Here is a 22,215-nt window from a genome sequence, read left to right on the forward strand (position 1 = left end):
TATATGCTACTGTTCCATTCTAAAAAATGGAAATACAAAAAAATTTTATTCAGTCATGTTTATTATGCTATACAAGGCAGGAATAAAGGTTTCCTTTTGTGTCCTCTCACTGTACAGTTTCTCAGTTTCTCTCTCTTCATTGATCACGTACCTCACACACATACACACACTCCGCCCACTACAGTATCTAGTACAGTAGCACATATCTAAATGTTAAGCAAAATGAAAAGTGTTGTGAATTTTCTACTTTTTTGCTTGTTTGAATAAAACTAATAGTTCTTCATTTTCTGCCAGCTCATCTCTAGAATATCTACTGAGCACCCGCATCATACTTTGTTTATTATACTGGCCTTAGCAAATGCAAACAAAGATGAATTTTTGACCAAACCAGAAGCAGCAAGAAGGAGCAGAATAACTAAAAATGCACCTAAACAAAATTCTCAGCTTGATGAGGTATTCGGATTGAGTGAACATACGTAACTTTTTGAATGGTGATATTCATATTTTCCCAAAATGTTATTTTCTTAAGTCTCAGGGATTCTAAGAATGTGTGTTGTGACTATATTCAGTTTGTAAATCCTTTGTTATTATGATGGCCCTAAAATTGGTTCAGAATTCCTGAATATTTCTCAGAACATAGGAGGTACCAATAATATTTCACTTTTTTTCCCTCACAGCAATGAGCAGAGAAGAAATAGATCTTGAAAGGCACCCAAGTCATTTACTCTTGGGATTATTATACCTTTCATGTATTTCATTCATAAGGTTACTGTTTTGTTTGGATCTGAGGGATAATAGTCCTTCATTGTCTACATGTATGCACAAATTTATTTCCTTTTGTTACTATAACTGAAAAGTTGAAGTGTTGGGTATTTTCTTATATATTTTTTTGTGTTTTTTATTAATAGGATCGAACTGAGGCTGCAAACAAAATAATACATACTATCAAAAGTAGGAGACCTCAGATGGTCAGAAACGTTGAGGCACTTTGTGATGCTTATATTATATTTGCAAACTTTGATGCCAATCAGTGGAAGACTCTGAGAAGTATGTGTTTGAAAGAATGGGTGTTTCTTTCTTGCTATGTTACTTCCTGTAGGGCTACATTAATTACAGAGCCTAATATATAAATATGTTTAAAATCACCAGCAGTACTGTAATTATAGATCTGAAGGTCCTCATGATTACAATTCATATATGAACCAAAACTTAGTTTCTATCTAATAACTTCAACACCCGCCTCCCCAACTCCCCCACCCCCACTTTTTCACTTAATTTTTTTGGTGGAACTGATGATAGAAGACTGAATTAACTATTTGATTTCTCTGGGTAATCTTCTGTTGCAGATACTTGTTGCAAAGAATTGCATAGAGGCAGGTCCTTTAAAATAACTGAATAACAGTTTTCAGCATCGAAGTTTTTTAAAAATGATATTGTTTACTCATTGTTCCCTAGCACTTAAAAATGAAAAGGCCTTTTCCATTTCCTGCATAAGTGTTAGAATGCATTGCATGTAATCCATCACTCTTCTTGCTGTGTCTGTTCAGATAATCACAAGCCGCTGTAGTATATGGTTATGTGCATACACTTATATCTCTCCTCATACTTTAATAATGATATTCCTTTTTCTGTTCAGAATCATATCTTCACATTTAACTTCTTATTACTTTAAAATAAGAATGCGACTTCTCATTGTGTTTCTCTAAGCAAACAAAAAATATTGTCACGTCCTTTAGTCACATTTAATAGTAATATGGCAGGAATACATTATCTATGTATTATGCAAACTGTTATGTAATTATCTTAAGATGCTCAGCCTGGCACCTCAGGTGGATGTGGTCTAATTACCAGTGCCGGGTAACCTGCAAATGCGTTTGTAAGCCATGTTAACCATCGCTATGCATTGACCCTGAGCTACACAGTGTCCCTAGCCCTTGGGTCTCATTTCTAATCAGAGAGTGAATCACACATGAGCTATAGGTCTGGGTTTTGTGGCATCTGCTGGATTGTGTTTTACCTTCAGGGCTGTTCCCCAATTTGCAGTTGTCACTAAAACCTCTTTATTTTAAATACAGAAGGCATAAATATTCCAGCAGACCAGCCAATTACTAAACTTAAGAATTTAGAAGATGTGGTTGTCCCTACTATGGAAATTAAGGTAATTAATTATTAACTGTTTTGATATTTTTTTGTTAAACGAAATTCCTCTTTACTAGGTTCAGTCGTTTGAAATAGCCTTTTTCTATAGGTTAAAATTAGTTAAACATTGACAATTTGTTTTTAAATTTAAAACAAATTTAAATTTGTTTTAATCTATAGTTTTTTTCTTTATTGGATTCGCTTTGCCCAAGCCTTAGAACACTTGAAGGCCTCTCCTGCTTTCTTTTCTTTAGCCTTCAGTTTTTTACCTCCCATATTACTTATGAATGTCTGTAGACTGTTACCTTCATTGGCCAGAAGAAAGATTCTCTGTGCTAATGCCAAGATTGATTTTCCACTTGGCAAGAAAGTGCCTAATTGTTCTATATTAGTTTTTAAAATTCTGTGTGCATTAGAATGTATTGACTGATGTATAACATTATTAAGTAATGTAGTATGTATTACATTATAGTATTTAATAGACTAATATTCATGATACTTTTAGCTATGTCACAGTGATCTTTTATTGCTGGAAATGCCCTCTGGGCAAGGATATATGTAATTATAAAAGTTATAGTTTAGAAAATGATCATGTTAACTACGTTGTTAACCCTCTCCTTTGAGTTTGCAGTTTAGCACTTAGTATCTGTAGTTGATTTGAAATATAGCTGTATTATGTGGATGAACTAGTATCTTTCCAGCTATACCAGCAGTGTTATTTAGCTGAATATTTCCTGAAATTGCCATATTTAGCAGTTACAACCTAGAAGACCACACTCCACACTTTTCTAAAATTTACCTTAATATGTAAGGAGTTTACTATTTCTTAGGTAATTTAACATATACAAGTCAGTGTTAAGACCTGACCCCTGGTTTTTCAGTAGTTTTTCAGTGACACTATTCTGACTTTTATTAAGGGATATTTAGGGAGGTAATTGTGTTACCTATGTCACTTTCTTAAACCTTTCCAATGTCAAATGTTGTCTTTCAATTAAACAGAAAATGAAAGTTATAGCTCCAGTTTTTAACCAACAGCACATTGTCATGCATTCCTCTCTTTAATATTAAAATTGTTGATCATAATTCATTTTTCTTTAAATGCAAATAGTGTATCTGACCTATTACCATATTTGTACTTTTTATTAGGTGGATCCCACAGGAGAATATGGAAATCTGGTGACTATACAGTCATTTCAAGCAGAATTTCGTTTAGCAGGAGGTGTAAATTTACCAAAAATAATTGATTGTTTGGGCTCTGATGGCAAGGAAAGGAGACAGCTTGTCAAGGTGAGACTTCCCTTCTATGGTGTGGTTCTTAGAAGGTTAATGAAAAAAATTCAAAGAAAAACTGTAGTTGATAATTTCTTCCTTCTTTCTTTGGGTTTTAATTTTTATTCTGAATAATTACAAGTGGGGAAAACTTACAGAATATAAATACATTATTTTCTAGAAGCAGAATGATCTCCATTTTTTTGTGTCTCTGAAAGACCATCACTATGACGACTGAAGTAAAAGAATACGTGCTGTACTTTTAACATGTACAAACACGATGGGTTAACAATCAGCTGGCTTGTTATGGAAAAGATATTTTGGTGCTTGTTGCCTGTTTTCTTTAATAGTTCAAGTTGAAGGCCCTTGCTTCAATATCCTGAGTCTGGCACACTGCTGAGTGCTATTAAATGTACCAAAAAGGGAGAGCATTCCTCCTTTCTCTGCTGGAAGGCTCTTCAGACCTTGCCTGGGAGCTGTGCAGAGATAACAGTGCTGCCCAGCCCAGGTGTTTTACAGGGTGCCCTCAGGTGGAGGAGTTCTAGTTAGTCTAATTACAAAAGCAGCTAGGGGAAACTTCTTTTTGCTAAATTGTTCTGCCTACCTACTGTTATAGCTTATTCTAAATGAAAGAATAGCTTTAAGTCTTAATTATTTAAGGACCTTTAAGAGGAACACAGATGCTCAGATAGATTTCTGAATGCCCTTTTGCAGTCCTCAGATAATTTTGTGATTTTATAATGAAGAAGATGAACTGTGCTTAGTTATTTCTGTTTTGATTATTCTGAAGGGCCGTGATGACCTGAGACAAGATGCTGTCATGCAGCAAGTTTTCCAGATGTGTAATACATTACTGCAGAGAAACACTGAGACCAGGAAGAGGAAATTGACAATCTGCACATATAAGGTAACTAGTTTATACTGCTGCTGCTTCACCAAGAATATACAAAAGATGCCATTATTCAGACCAGGGTCAGCAGATATTTTCTGTGAAGGACCAGATAGTAAACATTTGAGACTTTGTGGGCCACATAAGGTCTCTGTCACATAATCTTTATTTTATTTATTTTTTTAAAATCCTTTTAACCAGAAAAACCATTCTTAGCTCATGGCTATACAAAAAACAGTCTGAGGCTGGGTTTGGTCCAAAGCCCATACATTCCCAGCTTATGACTTAGCCATATTGGTTTTGGGTTTTTTTGGGGTTTTTTTAGGTATTCATAATGTTAATTGCAGTTAGGTGTTTCTTGCAATCAACTAAAGTATTCCTGTCTTGACTATTTGGCTTATTTTCTGTATAAAAGTACTCTTTAAGAAGAAAAGTGTTAAGAAGAAAATACTGATTCAGTGAAGACTATAGCATATAAAATAGGCTTTTAAAAATTTAAATTTGTTAGTGTTTGACGAGGTAATAAGTTTGCATGGTTCAGAAATCCTTCAGCAAGAAAAGGTATGAAAAGAGAAGCTTTCTCTCACTCTTATCCCTGTTAACTTCATCCCCCTCTACCCCATGGGTACCATTGTCATTTGTTTCCAGCATTATACAAATAGAATATATTTCCATATTTCCCCCCTTTCTTAGAGAAAAGGCAATATACATATCTTCTTTTAACTCAACAATACGTTATAGAGATCTTTCTCATTTTTTAAGAGCTACATTTTGTGTACATGCGTGGTTATTATAAAAGTCCTTGTATCAAGTGGGCATTTGGGTCACTGGTAGTGTTTTGCTGTTGCAAAGAATGCTACACTACAATGAATAACCTTAAACATATAATATTTCATGTATGTGCATGTCAGTTTGTGGAGTAGATTTCCCTAAGGTGCAGAGGATGTGTGCCTATAATTAATTCGGTAGTAATGGAGGAGTGTACCAATTTGCTTTTCCTCCAGCAGTTTACCAGAGAAGACAGTTCTCAAGTCACAGTATTCTATTAGTTAATCATCTTATATTGAATGCTCATTTAGTATGTTTACATTTTTAAAAATAAAAGGAAACCCTTATTTTGAAGGGTCTGTTTTCCATAGATGCATCTTTTTTTTGGTTTCACTCCTGAATCTCATGTTTGCCCTTTATTCTTCTATCACTGCTATAACAAGCCATATCTGTTTATTCATTGCTCATGTTCCTGTGAAGATAAAAACAAATTAAGAAAGTGTATGGATAATTCACTATGTTGTAGAGAAGCAATCTTTCAGAGACTTGGTAGTCCATTATTTGTTTCTGATACCTGCCAAATGGTACATACCAACAGTATTTATTTTCTCTAGCAAGTTAACTCTGCTTAATTTAACTGAGAAGTATTTTAACCATCAACTAAGACTAGTTTAAAAATATAATTGAAGAAAGTCCCTTTCAAAGTAATAAAAAGTATAAACTGCATGAAAAAAAATTACAAAAATAGAGAAGAAAGTAAAAGACAGCTAACGTTTAAGAAAAGGTACCATATCTTAAATAAGAAGACATTGAAAAATGTCAGCTCACTTCAAATCAATACATAGGCGCTGAAATTTGAATCAGATTTTTTATAACTTGGAAAAGTGATTTAGAAGTTTATCTTAAAAAATATATTGGTAAGAAGGACTAAAATGTCTTTGATAGAAGTAATAGGTGAGAACAGACTTTATCCAGTCATACTTAACCAAATGGTAAAACTTTAGTAATGAAGATGGTATGATTTGTGGCATAAGAATAGATAGATTAATAAAACACAATAAGTAGCCTTAAAACAGATGTTTATGTATACATTAATAATCAGTATATAACTGTGACTTTTAAAAAGTTTCCAAATAAGCCTAAAAATGCTGATATCTCCAAGTATGATGAGATTTTCAGTAATACCTGCTTTTTTATGTATTTCAAGTTCTTCATAATGCATATTTCTTACTATAAAAGTAGTTGTTAAGCTAAAATCCCCAAATAGGGGTAGAGAAAAAAATGAGATCTGCCCTCCAAAATCCTGATTGAGTTCAGCTATTGTAATTCAAAACAGAACTCAATTTTGAAACAAATATAAAACTCATTTGTTAGTTGGGCAGGGTACGGGCAGGAAAGCAAATTCATTAAGAAAAGCACACTTTTCTCTTAGCCTTCAAGTTTGTGAGAAATTTGTTACATGGAACTTTATAGGATATTAACTAACATAATTGGTGCTTTCCATTAGCAATGAAAAAAAAAACTAGTCCTCAATGAATGCTGAACAAAAGTTAAACTTAGATCAGTGCTACTGAAACTTAGCAGACATCATCATCACTTGGAGGGTTTGTTAAAGCACAGATTGCTGAGCCCCATTCTCAGAATTTCTAATTCTGGCAGGGCCTGAGAATATGCATTTCTAGCAAGATATGAAGTGATGCTGATGCAACTGTGGTTTAGGGATCGCAGTATGAGACCTGCCAGTCTAGTTACTTTGCTATCTATTGAACTATTGTAATAGCTTAATTGTAGGACAGAGTTGATGAGCTATTAGCTGTCTCCTATCTGGCAGATACTTTAATGATTGCTGAGAAGTTCTTAGAGGACAGATAATTCTGTAACATGAATGAAAGGAAATTTTTGTGCTCTAAATACCAGGCTTTTAGATAGCAAAGATGAGGACTGAATAATTGGGTTACAATGGGTTGCAAAAAGTATGGGCCATAGGAGTACCTCTTGATTCTCTCAGCAGATACACAGTTGAGCCTCCAGAATTCATTGCTATAAAGCATAAAAGAGAGTCCTTGACCTAGAGTATTTTGAAGACAAAAATTACTAAACTTCTGTCTCTACCTTATGACTTTTTTTTTACCTTACGACTTTTTTAACTCCTAACTTTTGTACAGAATGATTTTACCAACTAAATAATTGCATTATTTAATGTTATACATCTGTCTGAATAATAAAGTATGACCTCTTAGCATGTGAGTTTAGGTTGGACCTTATTGCTTAGAATTATACTGCTGGGCCAGTAGATCTGTTATTTTGCAATTATTCCAATAACGCGAAAATTATGTCATCAATATATTGAGCTAGTTTTCGGTTTTTTTAGTTAGGGTTTCTGGAGGCACTGTACTATATGTAGGAAGCAGTCTACCTAGTCTGGATCTTCTGTGGAATTGTTCCCAATCCTGGCATTCAGGCCTCCTGTGATCATTGTGTGAACAAGAAGATTCATTGACTACCTGGAACCAGCTCTTGGTTACCCAGATCTCAAGTGTCAATATTCAGCCTTAAAAGGAGAGACTTGTATATTGAGGCGCACCATATATCTCTTGTCAGAATCGATGGCGATGAAAGAAGGTAGAAATCTTATTGTATATTCTGATACTCAGTCATAGCACTCTGACAACCAGAATCAGCGTGCCCTGCCTCATTTTTCTGTACCAAAACAACATTTCTACAGAGTAAACTGAACAGCAAGCCTAATGTCTTAGATGTGAAGAGGATTCTGGTTTTGAAATGCAAGTCTCTTACAGACAGCATTTAAGTGCTGAAAGAAGCTGCGTACTGAACTCTTCATCATGCCTTATGCCAATAAATATTTTTTCTTCTTTGTGATGTATATATTGCAGAGCATCCTTCTCAGTCAGAGTTCTGGGAGAGAAGCCATAATGCCCTAAGACATTTATTGTACATACTGAATTAACTTCATTTCTATGTATCTAGGATGGTACTAGTTAACGTACCATGGGATAATTAAGAAAATAGCCACCAGTCTTTTTTTTGTGATACCTACACAAAATATCCAGATACCCACCAAAGAATCTTAGTACCAGAGAAAATACTGCTGTTTGCCTTTTGAAACTTAAATTCAACTGTTTCTCCATCAACCAGCATCACAGTTGGATTCTGAGATGATGTAGAAAAAAGCCAACCTTATCCTTTCTAGATCAGTCTCTTAGAAAATAACTAAGGTTTGATTTTTTTTCTCCCCATACCTATATATTGATAGTTAGTAATCAGTGGAAGAGGGACCTTATGGAATATACCAAGAGGCAAAAATGTTAATGTGGTCAAGTATTAGGGGCCACAGCTAGCTCATTCAAAAACGGGGCAGGGTTTCCTGGCAGAAAGACATTTGAGGTACTTAGGCGGAGGGGAAATCAGTTGGAAAGGCTATGAGATCCATCCATTCATTTGTTCAGTAAATGTTTATTTACATGCTTAATATTGTGTTAGGTACTTTACTAGGTGCTAGGGATATAAAAGTAATAAAACATAGCCTTAGTCCTTAAGGAGCTCCAGTCTAATGAGGAAAATGGCATTCCAAGCGATGGAAAGCAAAAAAGCCCCGAGGTGAAACAACACTGGTGTAGCTGAGCTACAGCAAGAAGACGTGATGATTCATCCTCACAAGGAGAAAGTGAGAGATAAGGGTGGGAGAGTGGTAGATCAGGTTAGAGAGAGAACAGAAGGGACAAATCACTTTCCTTCAGGGATAATGGGAAGTCATCTAGGGTTTTGAACACGAAAGTGACATATTCTTAGACTCTTTTAAAGGGATAGTTGTAACTGTCATTAAAAGACAAATAGTAGGAAAAAAGGTAAAGAATACAAATAGGCAATTTATAAGAAGAAAACATTTGAATGGCTAATAAGCCTATCAAATTATACTCAACCTTTCTGGCCACCTGGAAAATACAAATTAAAACCACAATGAGGTACCATTACACACCCCTCAGACTGGCAAAATAAAAAACAATACTATGTATTGGGAAGGTTATGGAATACACTGCTGGTGGTATATAAATTGGTAAACCACTTTGGATAGTTATTTGGCAATATCTGGTTAACTAAGTTGATGGCCCAGCTATTCAATATCTAGGTATTTACCCTAGAGAAGTGGAACTGGATTCACCAGTAGACTAGTTCGTTGTAGCAGTGTTTCAGAGAAATCTGGAAACAGCGTAAATGTTAATAGGTGGATTGGATAAGTTAGTTAATTATAGTATATTTATACAATATACAGTTGTTACAACAAATGACTTAAATTTAAATGTACTAACACAGCTAAAGGTAAAATAGTGTGGAGTTAGAAAAACAAATTGCAGAAGCATACATATAATACTCTTTATTTAAAGCTTACAGCTATTTATGGTTGTATAGCTTTGAAATAAAAATATACCAAAAAATACATGAATCTGATCAGCAAGTTGGCAGTCACCTTGACGAAGCATCTCGCATACCATCTTGGGGAGGGGTACAAAAAGAGCTCCCACGCTTTCCCAGCAAGTATGAGAAAATCTTAGATTTGATAAAGCTGTTTAGTGGGTAAAGGGTGTTTGTTTATATCATTTTCTACACTTTATATGTGTTTATAATAAGTCATAATTTTTAATATTCCCAGTAAACATTTTATGTGTAGGAATGCATTTCCTCTCGGTGACACTAACAAAATTGTAAAACGAGAATACTTGCAATTATTAAGGTATACTCAAATTGAGACTACATTCAGTATTTTCCAAAGTGAAATTCTTCAGATTTGTTTGATATTAAAAGTGTAAGGAAAGCATAGTTAATTTCTCTTCTAAATGGAACAAAGTAAGTATGGCTCAATCACAGTGATGAAGAGTATCATTACCAGGATTAGCATCACAAGGAATCGTGGACACAGAGATGAGCAGGTTCTCGGAAGTCTAAGAAGCAGGCTACTCTTTGAGCTTCAGTATATTTTTGCTTGCTTGCCTCCAATGAGCTTTGTCTCCTATGCGCAGAGAAATACTAGTACAACTTGAAAAAAATGCTTCACACTAACTCTGATAGTTGAATGATTGTCACATGCTCTTTAATGCCCTTCCATAATCAAAAGGTGTTTATAACTTCAGGTGGTTCCCCTTTCTCAGAGAAGTGGTGTTCTTGAATGGTGTACAGGAACTGTCCCTATTGGTGAGTTTCTTGTTAATAATGAGAATGGTGCTCATAAAAGATACAGGCCAAAGGATTTCAGTGCCCTTCAATGTCAAAAGAAAATGATGGTAAGTGACACTTAAATGTATGAGTTAATTGCAAGGTTTTTGAATATCTTATTAAAACTGATAGTTATCAATTATTATAGAATACAGAAAGTTTTAATTTCTTCAGGTAATTAATGATACTAAATAAGAGAAAGTAAGCTCACCAGAATGAAAATGTGTGTGAGTGAAAAAAGGTTTTTAAAACATGTAGTGTCAATCCCTGTCGATGAGAAATTTAATTTTTCAGTGTATGCCAATTTGCTTCCAATGTGGAGAAAGCTAATTCTTAATAAAACAAACAAAATACTAACAAACCAAAAGAAAAACAGATTATGAAATAAGTTTTATATAAAACAAGTATAGAGACCTTCTAAGACCCTTGCCACAACACACTGGCCACTTGGTCTGACATTCACCCAGGCAGCAACATTTACTGAATGCCAGGTACCTCTCTACCAGAAACTATACTGAGACTTCACAAATGTTAAGACAAATCATCTCATCTTATTGCCTTGTAAGATGAGAAGAAATTTAGAGAATTTCACTTGCCCCAGGTCAATGAGCTAATAAATGGTGGAGCAAGGATTTGAACCTTGTTTGTCCAGCTCTAAAACCCATTTACTTTCCTTTTATTGTGCTTTCTGAAAATATTGTGCTTTTCTAAAAATATATGGTAAAGTACTATAGGCATTGTGTGGAAAGACTGTGCAGGGTACAGTGTAGATACAGAGGAGAAAGTGGTTAGTTCTGCGTGGGGCAGGGGTGAGTGGAGAGAATCAGATTCAAGAAAGGCTTCATAGAGGAGGCGGCGTTTGAGCTGAGGTTTGTAAATAAATTTGTTTCCAAGCAGAAGGAGATACAAGCAAAGAGAAGGACCGCATGAACAGGCAGTTAAGGATAGCATAGGCTTAGTCTTTGAGGAGTAGATAGGAGATTGGAGCAGTAGTCATTTGTCAAAAAATGGAGCATTGCTTTATGAAATGCTAAGAAATTTGCACTTTATCCTATAGGCAATAGAGAACCCTTGAGAAGAATATTAATATCAGATTTGCATTTTAGAAAGATAACTGACAGCACTGTGGGTTAAATTTTCGAGAAAGCCAACTACAGGCATGAAGCAGGAGATCTGAACTAAGACTAATGACCGTAGGAATGGAGAATAGGGGGTACATATGGGAAATATTAAGGAGGCAGAACTGATAGGATTTGGTTGCTGATTAGAAGCGGGGTTGGTGACAAAGAGTAATCCGTGGCACCCGGTTTTCTGGTTGGAGTGATGGGGTTGATCGACAGGCTATTTATTTACTATGCCGAAAAATAGAGGAAGTGGCTGAGGTTTGTCAGAGATGAGAAGATGGATTAGTTTGGATTTGGAAGTGATCCAAGTGAAGGTGTTGAGGGAGCAGTTGGAGAGGCACATCCAGCTGGATGGAACTTAATGATATTCAGGCCCAAGATGCAGATTTGGAAGTCATCAGCACATAGATGGGAGTTCAGCTGATTAAGGTAGACAAGCTTTACTTCAGGGAAGTATTACACAGTACAGTGAGAAGATGTTGGAGGACAGATCTGAGACATGCCAGCTGCTTTGCCATCTATCAGTGACTCCTCCTCCTCGTCTCATTTCCTATCGCACCCCTGGTGCTGTGATACCACCTAAGACTATCTGCAGCTGCCTTTGGCATTTTTGTGTTTACTTCCACATAGATTACAGGATCATTCAAGTTAGAATTTACTTAAGACAAATAACAGTCACCGTTGGAGTGCCTCCTTCCACTCATATTAACATGAAAACCTAAAGAGGTTGTAACTTGTTATTAATTGCTTCTTTGACCAGACTGTTAGCTTTTTGCGGGTAGAGATAATATCTTTTTATTGCCTCTTTATCATACTGTTTTCTATATAGAAACTCTTAGTAGATATAAATTAGTTGAACACAACATTGAGAAAATAATTATTTATATTTGATCTACTTAAAGGAAGTACAAAAGAGGTCTTATGAAGAGAAATATAAAACCTTCATGGATATTTGCCAGAATTTTCAACCAGTTTTCCGCTACTTCTGCATGGAAAAATTCTTGGACCCAGCTGTTTGGTTTGAGAAACGATTGGCCTATACTCGCAGTGTGGCTACATCTTCTATTGGTAATCTTCTTACACATTTTAGTAGATTCAGCACTTCCTACATTCTTAGTTGCTGGGGTAGGATGGTATTACTGGTGGTTGTCAACCAAACCATCTTCATCTTAGATCATTGAGTTTCTTGTTCATCCTGATTGCTAGGTTCTGATTGTAGCTCTTCTTAGCTTTTGCAGGAGAGGATTCTCCTACCACGAGGTAAGGAAATAAGACTAGTTATTCTTTTTTGTTTAACAGTGAATATGGCTTATTTCTCTTCCTGGATTCACTATATCATTTTCTGAGATTTTTCTTTGGAAAATAATAAAACCTATAATAGCTCCATTTAAGTTATTTCCTTTGTTGTTCTTTTGCACAGAAATATGTATTTCCATAATGTTATCACCCACTGATTGATTCTGTTTAATAAAATGTTTGGTTTTAGAAGAGAAATGATACATATTAAAATATGCAGCGTAAAAAATATTCTTTGACTTTGTTTTTTAATTTTTAAGACTTTGGAATAGCTATATAGGGCACTTAACAAAATTCTAGTGTATGAGAACTAACAGGAACATCAAAGATCTTTTAGTGTATTGGTTTTTAACTAAAGACCGCTTCCTCCATCACTTACATACCACACCCCAGGAAAGCAGGGTATTTGTGTTTTGAAAAAATTCTAGGTAATTATGAAATCCTCTTCTTGTCTACATTGAGAATCATGAATCTGATGCAACTAATTTAGTTCATATATATAAGGAAGTAGGCACAGTAAATGACAGAGCCAGCCAGACATTCAGGCATTCTGACCTCCTGTTCTGTCTTTTCTGTAACACCACACAGTGTCTTTCATTAGGTTAAAAGCATTTTAAAGCATGTTATCACCTGTCTTAAAAATAAAAGTGCAGTTTTTTCTGGATACATACCTGATGAAATGAATTAATGGTTAATTTGTGTTAAATATAATTCATCAAGCAGAAGAAAGCTTCACTGAATGAAGAATTTACTCACAGGCTTCTCAATTTGAAAATATACTCAATATGTATTTCAGCATACAATGCAGTGCTTTGGCCCTGGTAAATAGTGGTCTCAGCTTGAACTATACTAATTTTTGAAGTACTGATATTTTTAAATGTGTTCTTTATTAATAAAGGACAACTATTTTTAGCAATCATCTAGGATTTATAAAAAGTATAAGTGAAAATAGCTGGCAAGATTTGACTTAAAATGGCCGGTTATGTACATGACATCCTTTAAGTAGGCTAAAAAGCCTAAGCCACTTAAAAATTATATAGTCAGTGCTTTTAGTTGAAATTAGGGCTAAATGTGTTATAAAAATAGATGATATCAGTGATTTCATGTTGTTTTTTTCCAGTTGGTTACATACTTGGACTTGGTGATAGACATGTACAGAATATCTTGATAAATGAGCAGTCAGCAGAACTTGTACATATAGATTTAGGTAAGTAATCAAAGATATGCATTTTTATTCTGTTTAATAAATATTTGGCCATCAAGAAATGTTTGTTGTTTGCCTATCAGAATATTACAAGTATGAGAGAGATAGACACATCAAAGCACTGAACGTTGTTTTTTTTAAAAGCATAAACGATTGATGCTGGAGAATAGCAAACTCTGCCAGAAATAATGAATGAGACTTATTAGCAGTGATGTTTAAGCCAGGTCTTAAAGAAAGGAAGGATAACCCAGACAGAAAAGGTAGAGCAGAGAGAAAGGAGGACTAATGAAGATGTAGCAGATTGTAGGAATGGGGAGACATTCACTGTGGCTGGAGTGAAGTTTGCATGTAGCTGAGTAGCTTGACATCCAGATAGATTGGTAGTAGACTGTGAAAAGCCAGGCCATAAAGTGGTCTAGCTTTAATCTGCTAAACAATGGGAAGTAAATGAAGATATATTTAATTAGGATATGGTTACATTTCATTATTAGAAAGGTAATTTGGTAGCAGTATTGGCAGCACAAAGACACTGTAATGAGTATTATAATAGTTTAGACAAGAAAGGATGAAGATTTGGACCACAGTTGTGAAGACTAGAGCATTGGATTTGAGCGACATTTTTGTAGTAACTTGTACCGGTGATATTAGAAGTGGAAACAGTGGGAAAGGGGACTCCAGGATAACTGAAGTTTCAAGCTAAGGAACAGCAGATTTTGTAAAGAATAAGGAAGTGATGAGTTTAGTTTTGCACACTATTTTGAGGTATTAATGGGATTTCCACATGTAGTAGGCAATATAATATATAGGAGAGCAAAAAAGTTGAGCATAATGACAGAGATGTAGAACTTTCAGAAAACAGATTTTAGTTGAAGTCATTGGGCTGGAGGAGGTTCTGATCTTATACATCAGCCTTGATAAAGAGGACTAAGGATGGAATCATAGGCCAGCTGAGTGGCTCAGTTGGTTAAAGAGTTTGCTCAAGAGTGCGAGATCTGGGCCAGCTGAGTGGCTCAGTTGGTTAAGAGTTAGCTTAAGAGCATGAGCTCTGAGCAACAGGGCCTCCAGTTCGATTCCCACATGGGCCAGTGATGCTGCGCCTGAGCTGAGCTGCTGCTGAAGTGCCAACAGGTGTCAGGATGACTCAGCTGGTGAGAGCACGTGCTCCTAATAACAAGGTTGCCTGTTCAAGATGGTGGGCTGCGCCCACCCACAACTAAAACTAAACTCGGCACCTTGAGCTGAGCTGCTGCCCAGATGGCTCAGTGGTTAGAGTGCGCACTCTTAACAACAAGGCTGCTGGTTCGACTCGTGCATGGGATGGTGGCAACGCTCACCTGCAACTAAGATTGTAACACAGCCCCTTGAGGTGAGCGGCACGACTGGACTTGGAGCTGAGCTTGCTGCACCCTCCACAACTAAAATTGAAGGACAACAACTTGGTTGTTCCCCTTCCCCAATTCCTCAACACTGTTCCCCTCCCCAAATTCCCCAATTAAAAGCAGAAAGAAAGAAACCATGTTTATTTGCTAAGAATTCGACGGATGGTAACGACCTTAAAAGAACAGTAAAATTCTAAAACAGGTACCGTAGAAATGAGACCAAGAGTCATAGAAAGGAAAAAGTAAAAGACATGCCAAGCAGTTTAAGGGTAACTTTCCTAAGGGGATAGTTTTAATTTGTAGTGGAGCCAGTAGTGTCATCATGTTTTCTTCCAGCAGTCTTCAACATTCCTGGAGGTTAACTTTTAGTTAGAAAGGGTAGGTTTGGAGGGACAAGGGAACAAGGAGATTTGAGGTACAAGTGAGAGTAATCAACCTTGCAGTCTATACTCTGAGATGAGTAGGGAAGAGAGGCTAGTAGACTAGAAATCACAGTGAGTTTGAAGACTATTTAATAAGTATTTAGAGGAGAAGAGATTTTGATTAGAGTGTAGAAATTAAGATTTCTAAGAAGGTGTAGTTTTAGGAAATTATAAATTCTACAGTGTAACCCATATAAGTGGTTTGCTAAGAGAGAGTAAAGTTGAATTCCATTAGAACAAAGAAGGTCAAGGATTTTATATGGTTTTCTCCAGAATGAATTCCAGAGTTGGGACAGAAAGGAAGTTTGTGAGCTAGATTTATACCAACATTCACTGAATTTAAGAGAAAGTCTTAGAGGCTGGGGTATAATAATGAGAATGGTTGGGATTGTAAGAGCCAGAAGGTGGGAACCTTAATAGAAGAAAGAGATTTTGCATGAGAATGAAAAGACAGTGGTCTGGAAGCTGCAAAGTAGAGATAGGAGTATGCCAACCTCTGTCCAAGCCATGCTGAAAGCATCTAAAGAAGGGGAAGGATAAATTGGTACAACCACTTTGGAGTACTTTTTGGCATTATGTACTAATGCTGAATGTGTGTATGTCTTGTAACCCAGCAATTGCACTGCAGTAGTAATACACACATATGTATAAGCATGTTCATAGTACTGTTCATAATAGCCCCAAACACCCACCATAAGTAGATTGGATGAATAAATTACAGTGTTTTCATAAAATGGAATACTATATAACAGTGAGATAGAATGAATTATAGCCACAGACAACATGGAAGCCTCTCACAAATATAATGCTAAGTGAAAAATCCAGATACAAAAGAGTACATACTGTATAATTCCATTTGTGTAAAATCCAGAACCTGATAAAATTAATCCACCATGTTAGAAGTCAGGGTAGCGGTAACCCTTTGAAGAGGTGGTCAGTTGGTGGTAGTGAGGTGAAGACGGGCTTCCAGTGTGCTGGCTACATGGTCTGTTCACTGTGTAAAATCTCAGTGAGCCATACACTTGGATGATTTGTACACTTTTCTGTGTTTATCTCTTTGGTTATCTGTTGCTGCATAACAAACCACCCCAAAATTTAGTGACTTAAAACTACAATTATTGTCTCTCATAGTCTGCAGCTTGACTGGGCTCAGCTGGGAAGTTCTCACTTAGGATCTTTCATGCAGTTGCAGTCATCAGCTGGGGCTGGAGTCATTTTAAGACTCAACTGTGCCAGCATCCAAACTGGCTTCTTCACTTCCCTGTGTGATGCTTCAGTGCTCCTCCACATGGCCTCTGTGTCCAGCAGAGTGACCTGGACTTCTTACACAGCATCTCAGGGCTCTAAGAGGAAGGAAGTGGAAGTTAAGGGCTAGGCCTGCAACTGGCACAGTGTCACTTCCACTATATTCTGTGAATGATCATAGTGTCATTGGATCATCCAGATTCTCCCTTCTTTCTGGGACTCTAATAACAACATGTTATTGGATACATCTCACTGTATCATTTATGTTGTTCACCTCCTTGTTTGTATTTTCCAACTGTTTTTTCCCCTGCAACCCACCTTGTGGTGTCGCAGGAAACCAGATGGAGAGCCTGGACTTCCTCACCCAGCCTCACTCAGCTGTAGCAAGGAGTCCCCTTTCCTCTTGGATTTCAGTGGAAAACAAGTGAGAAACCTGGTTTTCTACCACCACTTAGCAGTAACAAGGTGGCAACTCCCAAAGCCAGCCGAAGTTTAAATAAGATCAGAGTCTCATAAATAATATCCAGAAGGTTCAGAGTTTAACTGAAAATCATTCGTCAACAAAGAAAATCTCCAGTTTGAATGAAAAACAACAATTGATGGATGTCAGCACTGAGATGACAAAGATGTTAGAATTATCTGACAAAGAATAAGCAGCCATTGTAAGAATGCTTCAAGGAGCGATTGCAAACATGCTTGAAACAAATGAAAATATAGTGAAGTCTCAGTGTAGAAATATAAAAGAGAACCAGGTAAAATTTTTACAATAGGAAAAACAGTAATTAAAATTCAACAACAGAATGAAGGGGACACAAGAAAGAATCTGAACACGAACAGTAGAAATGACCAAATCTGAACAACAGAGGAAAAAAAATCAGCAACTGGGGTTAGACAAAGAGTTCTTAAACTTGACACCAAGAGCATAGTCCATAAGAACTCTCAAAACTCAACAGTAAAAAACCAAAACAAAACAGAAAAATCTATTTATTAAATGGGCAAAAGACATGAATAGACATTTCACCAAAGAAGATAGCAAATAAGCACACAAAAAGATGTTCACCCATGCCACAAATGTTTATAGCAGCTTTATTCATAATGGCCCCAAACTGGAAACAATCCAGATGTCCTTTAAATGGGCAAAATTGAACTGGTGCATCGATACCATGGAATTCTACTCAAGAAGAAGAACCAAGTACTGATACACACAACAGTTCAGATGATTCTCCAGAGAATTAGGTTGAGTGAAAAAAGCTAATCCCAAAAGGTTGCATACTGTTTGATTTCATATATGTAACATACTTGAAATGATAAAATTATAAAAATGGAGAACAGATTAGTGACTATTGGAAGAACGGGGGGCAGAGGTAGGTAGGTCATGGGAGGGAAGTGGGTATAGCTATAAAAGGGCAGCATGAAGGATCCTTGTGGTGATGGAAATACTCTGTATTTTTACTACATCAATGTCAATATCCTGGTTATGATGTACTGTAGTTTTGCAAGATGTTACCATTGGGGGGAAATGAATAAAAGGTATGTGGGGGATCTTTGTGTTTTATATCTGGGACTCGAATAACATGTGAAATCTATATAATTATCTCAAAAAGTTTCACTTAATAAATTTTATATATAACTATAAATATATGTATATTTAAATAAATAAATATAAGTTTATATATATATATATATCTCCTTTGCATTTTTTTTTTTAAGATTTTATTGGGGAAGGGGAACAGCCAAGTTGTTGTCCTTCAATCTTAGCTGTGGAGGGCGCAGCTAGCTCAGCTCCAAGTCCAGTCACCATCTGGCCATCCGTCGGCAGCTCACGGCCACTCAGCTCAAGGTGCCGTGTTCAATCTTAGTTGCGGGTGGGCATAGCCCACCATCCCATACGGGAGTTGAACAGGCAACCTTGTTAGGAGCACATGCTCTCACCAGCTGAGCCATCCTGCCACCCGGTGGCAGCTCAGCAGCAGCTCAGCTCAGGCACAGCTCACTGGCCCATGTGGGAATCGAACCCGCGACCCTGTTGCTCAGAACTCGTGCTCTTAACCAACTGAGCCACTTGACCGGCCCTATCCTCTGCATTTTAAATTCCATCCATGACTACTTCATTTTTTAAAATCACCGTTTAATCTGGATTTCTCTATGTCAAGAAGTAGTTCTGTTTTTTTGAGGTGGCTCCCCTAGTGGTGGAGATGAGGAAGGCAGGCAGAGCAGAAATAGAATAAACTACTGTGTGTTGTAGTACTGATAGGTTACAGGTGACAAACTGTTTGGTGCATCTACAAAGTTCGTGTGCCAGTAGGAGGAAAGTCAGTCAGCTATGGAACCTCCTAACCTCCCTGTATTTTTCACTTTAGGAGTTGCTTTTGAACAGGGTAAAATCCTTCCTACTCCTGAAACAGTTCCTTTCAGACTCACCAGAGATATTGTGGATGGGATGGGCATTACTGGTGTGGAAGGTGTCTTCAGAAGGTAAGTGATACGAGGTAAAGTATGGCATATGATTTTTGGTGAATTATTTGCATTATTGATTTCTATAGATTATAGAATTCATTGCTCGAATTCTATCCCAGTGCTTTGCCAGTACTAAGGAAAGGACCCTGGGTAAAAACAGTAATAGTTTCCCCCTCTTTCTTGTCACCTGGCACCTCGCCCAGGATAACACATAGGCTGTCCTTCCTAACCTCCTCTGGGAGCGGCAGTGGTTTGCCTTCACCTTTAGCTGACTTCCTGTTTACTGCTCACAACTCTTTGTTGGTTGTATGAATGAACTGTCCTAAAGGGGCTTATAACCCAGTGCCAATGTCTGCTGGGAACACGGCGGTTCCCTGGCGATTCCTAGCATAGGTCTGTGTACTCACCTTATAATAGGACAGGTTCTAGTCCAGGTAAACTAATAATTAATGACTGAAGGAAATATTTCACACTATTGTGTTATTCTTATAAATGCTAATATTCATATACATATTTTTTATAAGTATAGTTGACATACCATATTAGTTTCAGGTGTACAACATAGGGTTTCAGCACTTAAATACCTCACTATGCGATCACCATGATAAACCTAGCAGCCAGGTTACCATACAAAGTTATTAAGATGTTATTGACTATATTCCTTGTGCTGTGCATAGTATCCCTGTGACTTATTTTTTTTATAAATGGATATTTGTACCTCTTAATCCCCTTCCCCTTTTTCACCATATCCACACCCCCTTCCCCTCTGGCAACCATCAGTCTGTTCCCTGCATCTATGAGTCTGTTTCTATTTTGCTTGTTCACTTTGTTTTTTAAGATTCTACATATAAGTGAAATCTTATGGTATTTGTCTTTCTCTGACTTATTTCACTAGTATAATACCCTCTAGGTCTGTAACAGCTTTTGTTGCTGTTTCCTGGGGAGACACAGCCACAAAAAACTATTGCTAAGGCTGATGTCAGAGAGTTTTCTCCTCGGGGTTTTATGGTTTTCAGTCTTATATTTAAGTCTTTAATCTATTTTGAGTATATGGTGTAAGAAAGTGGTCCTGTTTTATTTTTTGGAAAATATCTGTCCAGTTTTCCCAGCACCATTTATTGAAGAGGCTGTCTTTTCCCCATTGTAGATTCTTGCCTCCTTTGTCATAGATGAAGGTGTGTAAGTGTGGTTTATTTCTGGGTTCTGTGTTCTGTTCCATTACATATATATGGGGTCTTCGGGAAAGTCATGACACATTTTTGCATTGAAAAACATAAATAAATACGTCATGACTTTCCCGACGACGCAATGTATTTGTATTCATTTCAGAAATATCTACTGAAAGCCCACTCCACCTAGTTCTTTGCTCTTTGATATATTAATTTGGGAATTATTAACAAAAATAGTCTCAGCATACTATACATGGAGGGAGGGAGATAGATAGATAGATAGATAGATAGATAGATAGATAGATAGATAGATAGATAGATAGGAAGGTAGCTAGGAAGGTAGATATTGAAAACATTGGTGTATAACAAAATCCATGTTTATAATGTGTTTGTAGATGCTGTGAGAAAACCATGGAGGTTATGAGAAACTCTCAGGAAACCCTGTTAACCATTGTAGAGGTAAAGTATATTATAAGGAAGTCTTTATTTCTCTGATAGACTGTATGTTGTTAGGAAGTCACTTATTGGAGGATCAGTGCTTCGTTTTAATATGGTGGAACGATCCTGGGCAGCAGAAGGGGAGAGGGTTGCACCCTTCAGTAAATAATGGTTTAGAAATTCCTCCAGTCGCCTCAAGTTTCTTATAATGTTGCAGCATAATAAGTAATCTCTAGTATTTAATACATAAATCAGCACTTCACATCTTAGATATCTTGTATGGATGGTATTGTTTTCAGAATGGATTCCATTGGGGTTTTAAGAGAAATCAATAAGTTACCTCTGTTTCCCCTGCCCAGGCTCAGAACCATTTAGTCAGACAGATGGAGATCGAAGTTGGCATTGTTAGTGGAGGAACATGGCTGAGGGGTGAGGGCCAAACTGGTGCTTCCTCAGTGCCTCTCAGCTCTCTCAACCCTGGGACAGCCCGCCGAGTCGGGCTTTGGGCCTGCAGAGCATACACTCGTCACCAGGCTCACTGCCTCATGCTGAACAGGGCAGAAAGGGAAGGAAGTCAAGCCCATTTCCAGTACTTACAATCTTAGCTCTACCCAGTGAGAATTGTGTACCCGAAGCAGTCACTCACCACCCTGGTAAAGGGTACGTGCGGCTAGAGATGGGAGTGTTGCCTGCACAGGGAAACATGGGCGACATATAGACTTGCCGCCCTTACATTCTTCAGCTTCTGTTCCTTTAAGCTGGTGGTGCTGCACCTGGCTGTATCACCTGTAACTGCTTTTAAAAAATATTGATTCTGAGCAATCTCAAACCAACCTTCTAGGGATGGAGCAGGAACATTTTTATTTTTTAAAAGCTCTCCTGTGCAGCCAGGGTGGAAAATCACTGTCTTAATTCACTGGAATTAACCATTAAGTCTGTGATCAACAAGGGTGGGGCTCTCCCGGGGATGGTGAAATTAATGGTCTGTTAGAGTGGTCCTGTGTCACCATTGTGAACTGGAAGCGTCTTTGTAGATCTTGGGACTGATGGTGGCAATACAGAGTTTTGCTGCAAAGGGGGTGCTGAAAGAGGTCCCAGTAGTATGTTGATAAATTTAAATACAAGGCTGTGCTGTTCCCAAGGCTGAATGAAAATGCATTCCCCTTTCCATTTCAAATTTATTCATC

At 37.0% G+C, this 22,215-nt stretch overlaps 1 protein-coding gene across 4 annotated transcripts in view; it reads left to right on the forward strand.

Annotated features, from left to right (window-relative positions):
• Positions 1 to 22,215, forward strand: part of ATM (ATM serine/threonine kinase) — a 115,657-nt gene that overhangs the window by 87,866 nt on the left and 5,576 nt on the right. For 3 of the 4 annotated variants that reach the window (XM_019624132.1, XM_019624130.1, XM_019624131.1), the window contains exons 53-62: positions 295 to 453; positions 909 to 1,047; positions 2,076 to 2,158; positions 3,286 to 3,426; positions 4,199 to 4,315; positions 10,213 to 10,362; positions 12,321 to 12,486; positions 13,835 to 13,921; positions 19,325 to 19,439; positions 20,986 to 21,049. In XM_019624132.1, the coding sequence (XP_019479677.1) occupies positions 295 to 453; positions 909 to 1,047; positions 2,076 to 2,158; positions 3,286 to 3,426; positions 4,199 to 4,315; positions 10,213 to 10,362; positions 12,321 to 12,486; positions 13,835 to 13,921; positions 19,325 to 19,439; positions 20,986 to 21,049 (1,221 nt within the window). Of the gene's footprint in view, positions 1 to 294; positions 454 to 908; positions 1,048 to 2,075; positions 2,159 to 3,285; positions 3,427 to 4,198; positions 4,316 to 10,212; positions 10,363 to 12,320; positions 12,487 to 13,834; positions 13,922 to 19,324; positions 19,440 to 20,985; positions 21,050 to 22,215 lie in introns of those variants that run through there. The other variant, XM_019624133.1, reaches the window with a different exon arrangement.

The sequence above is a fragment of the Hipposideros armiger genome, unplaced genomic scaffold (genome assembly GCF_001890085.2).
Source record: "Hipposideros armiger isolate ML-2016 unplaced genomic scaffold, ASM189008v1 scaffold_580, whole genome shotgun sequence".
NCBI lineage: Eukaryota > Metazoa > Chordata > Mammalia > Chiroptera > Hipposideridae > Hipposideros > Hipposideros armiger.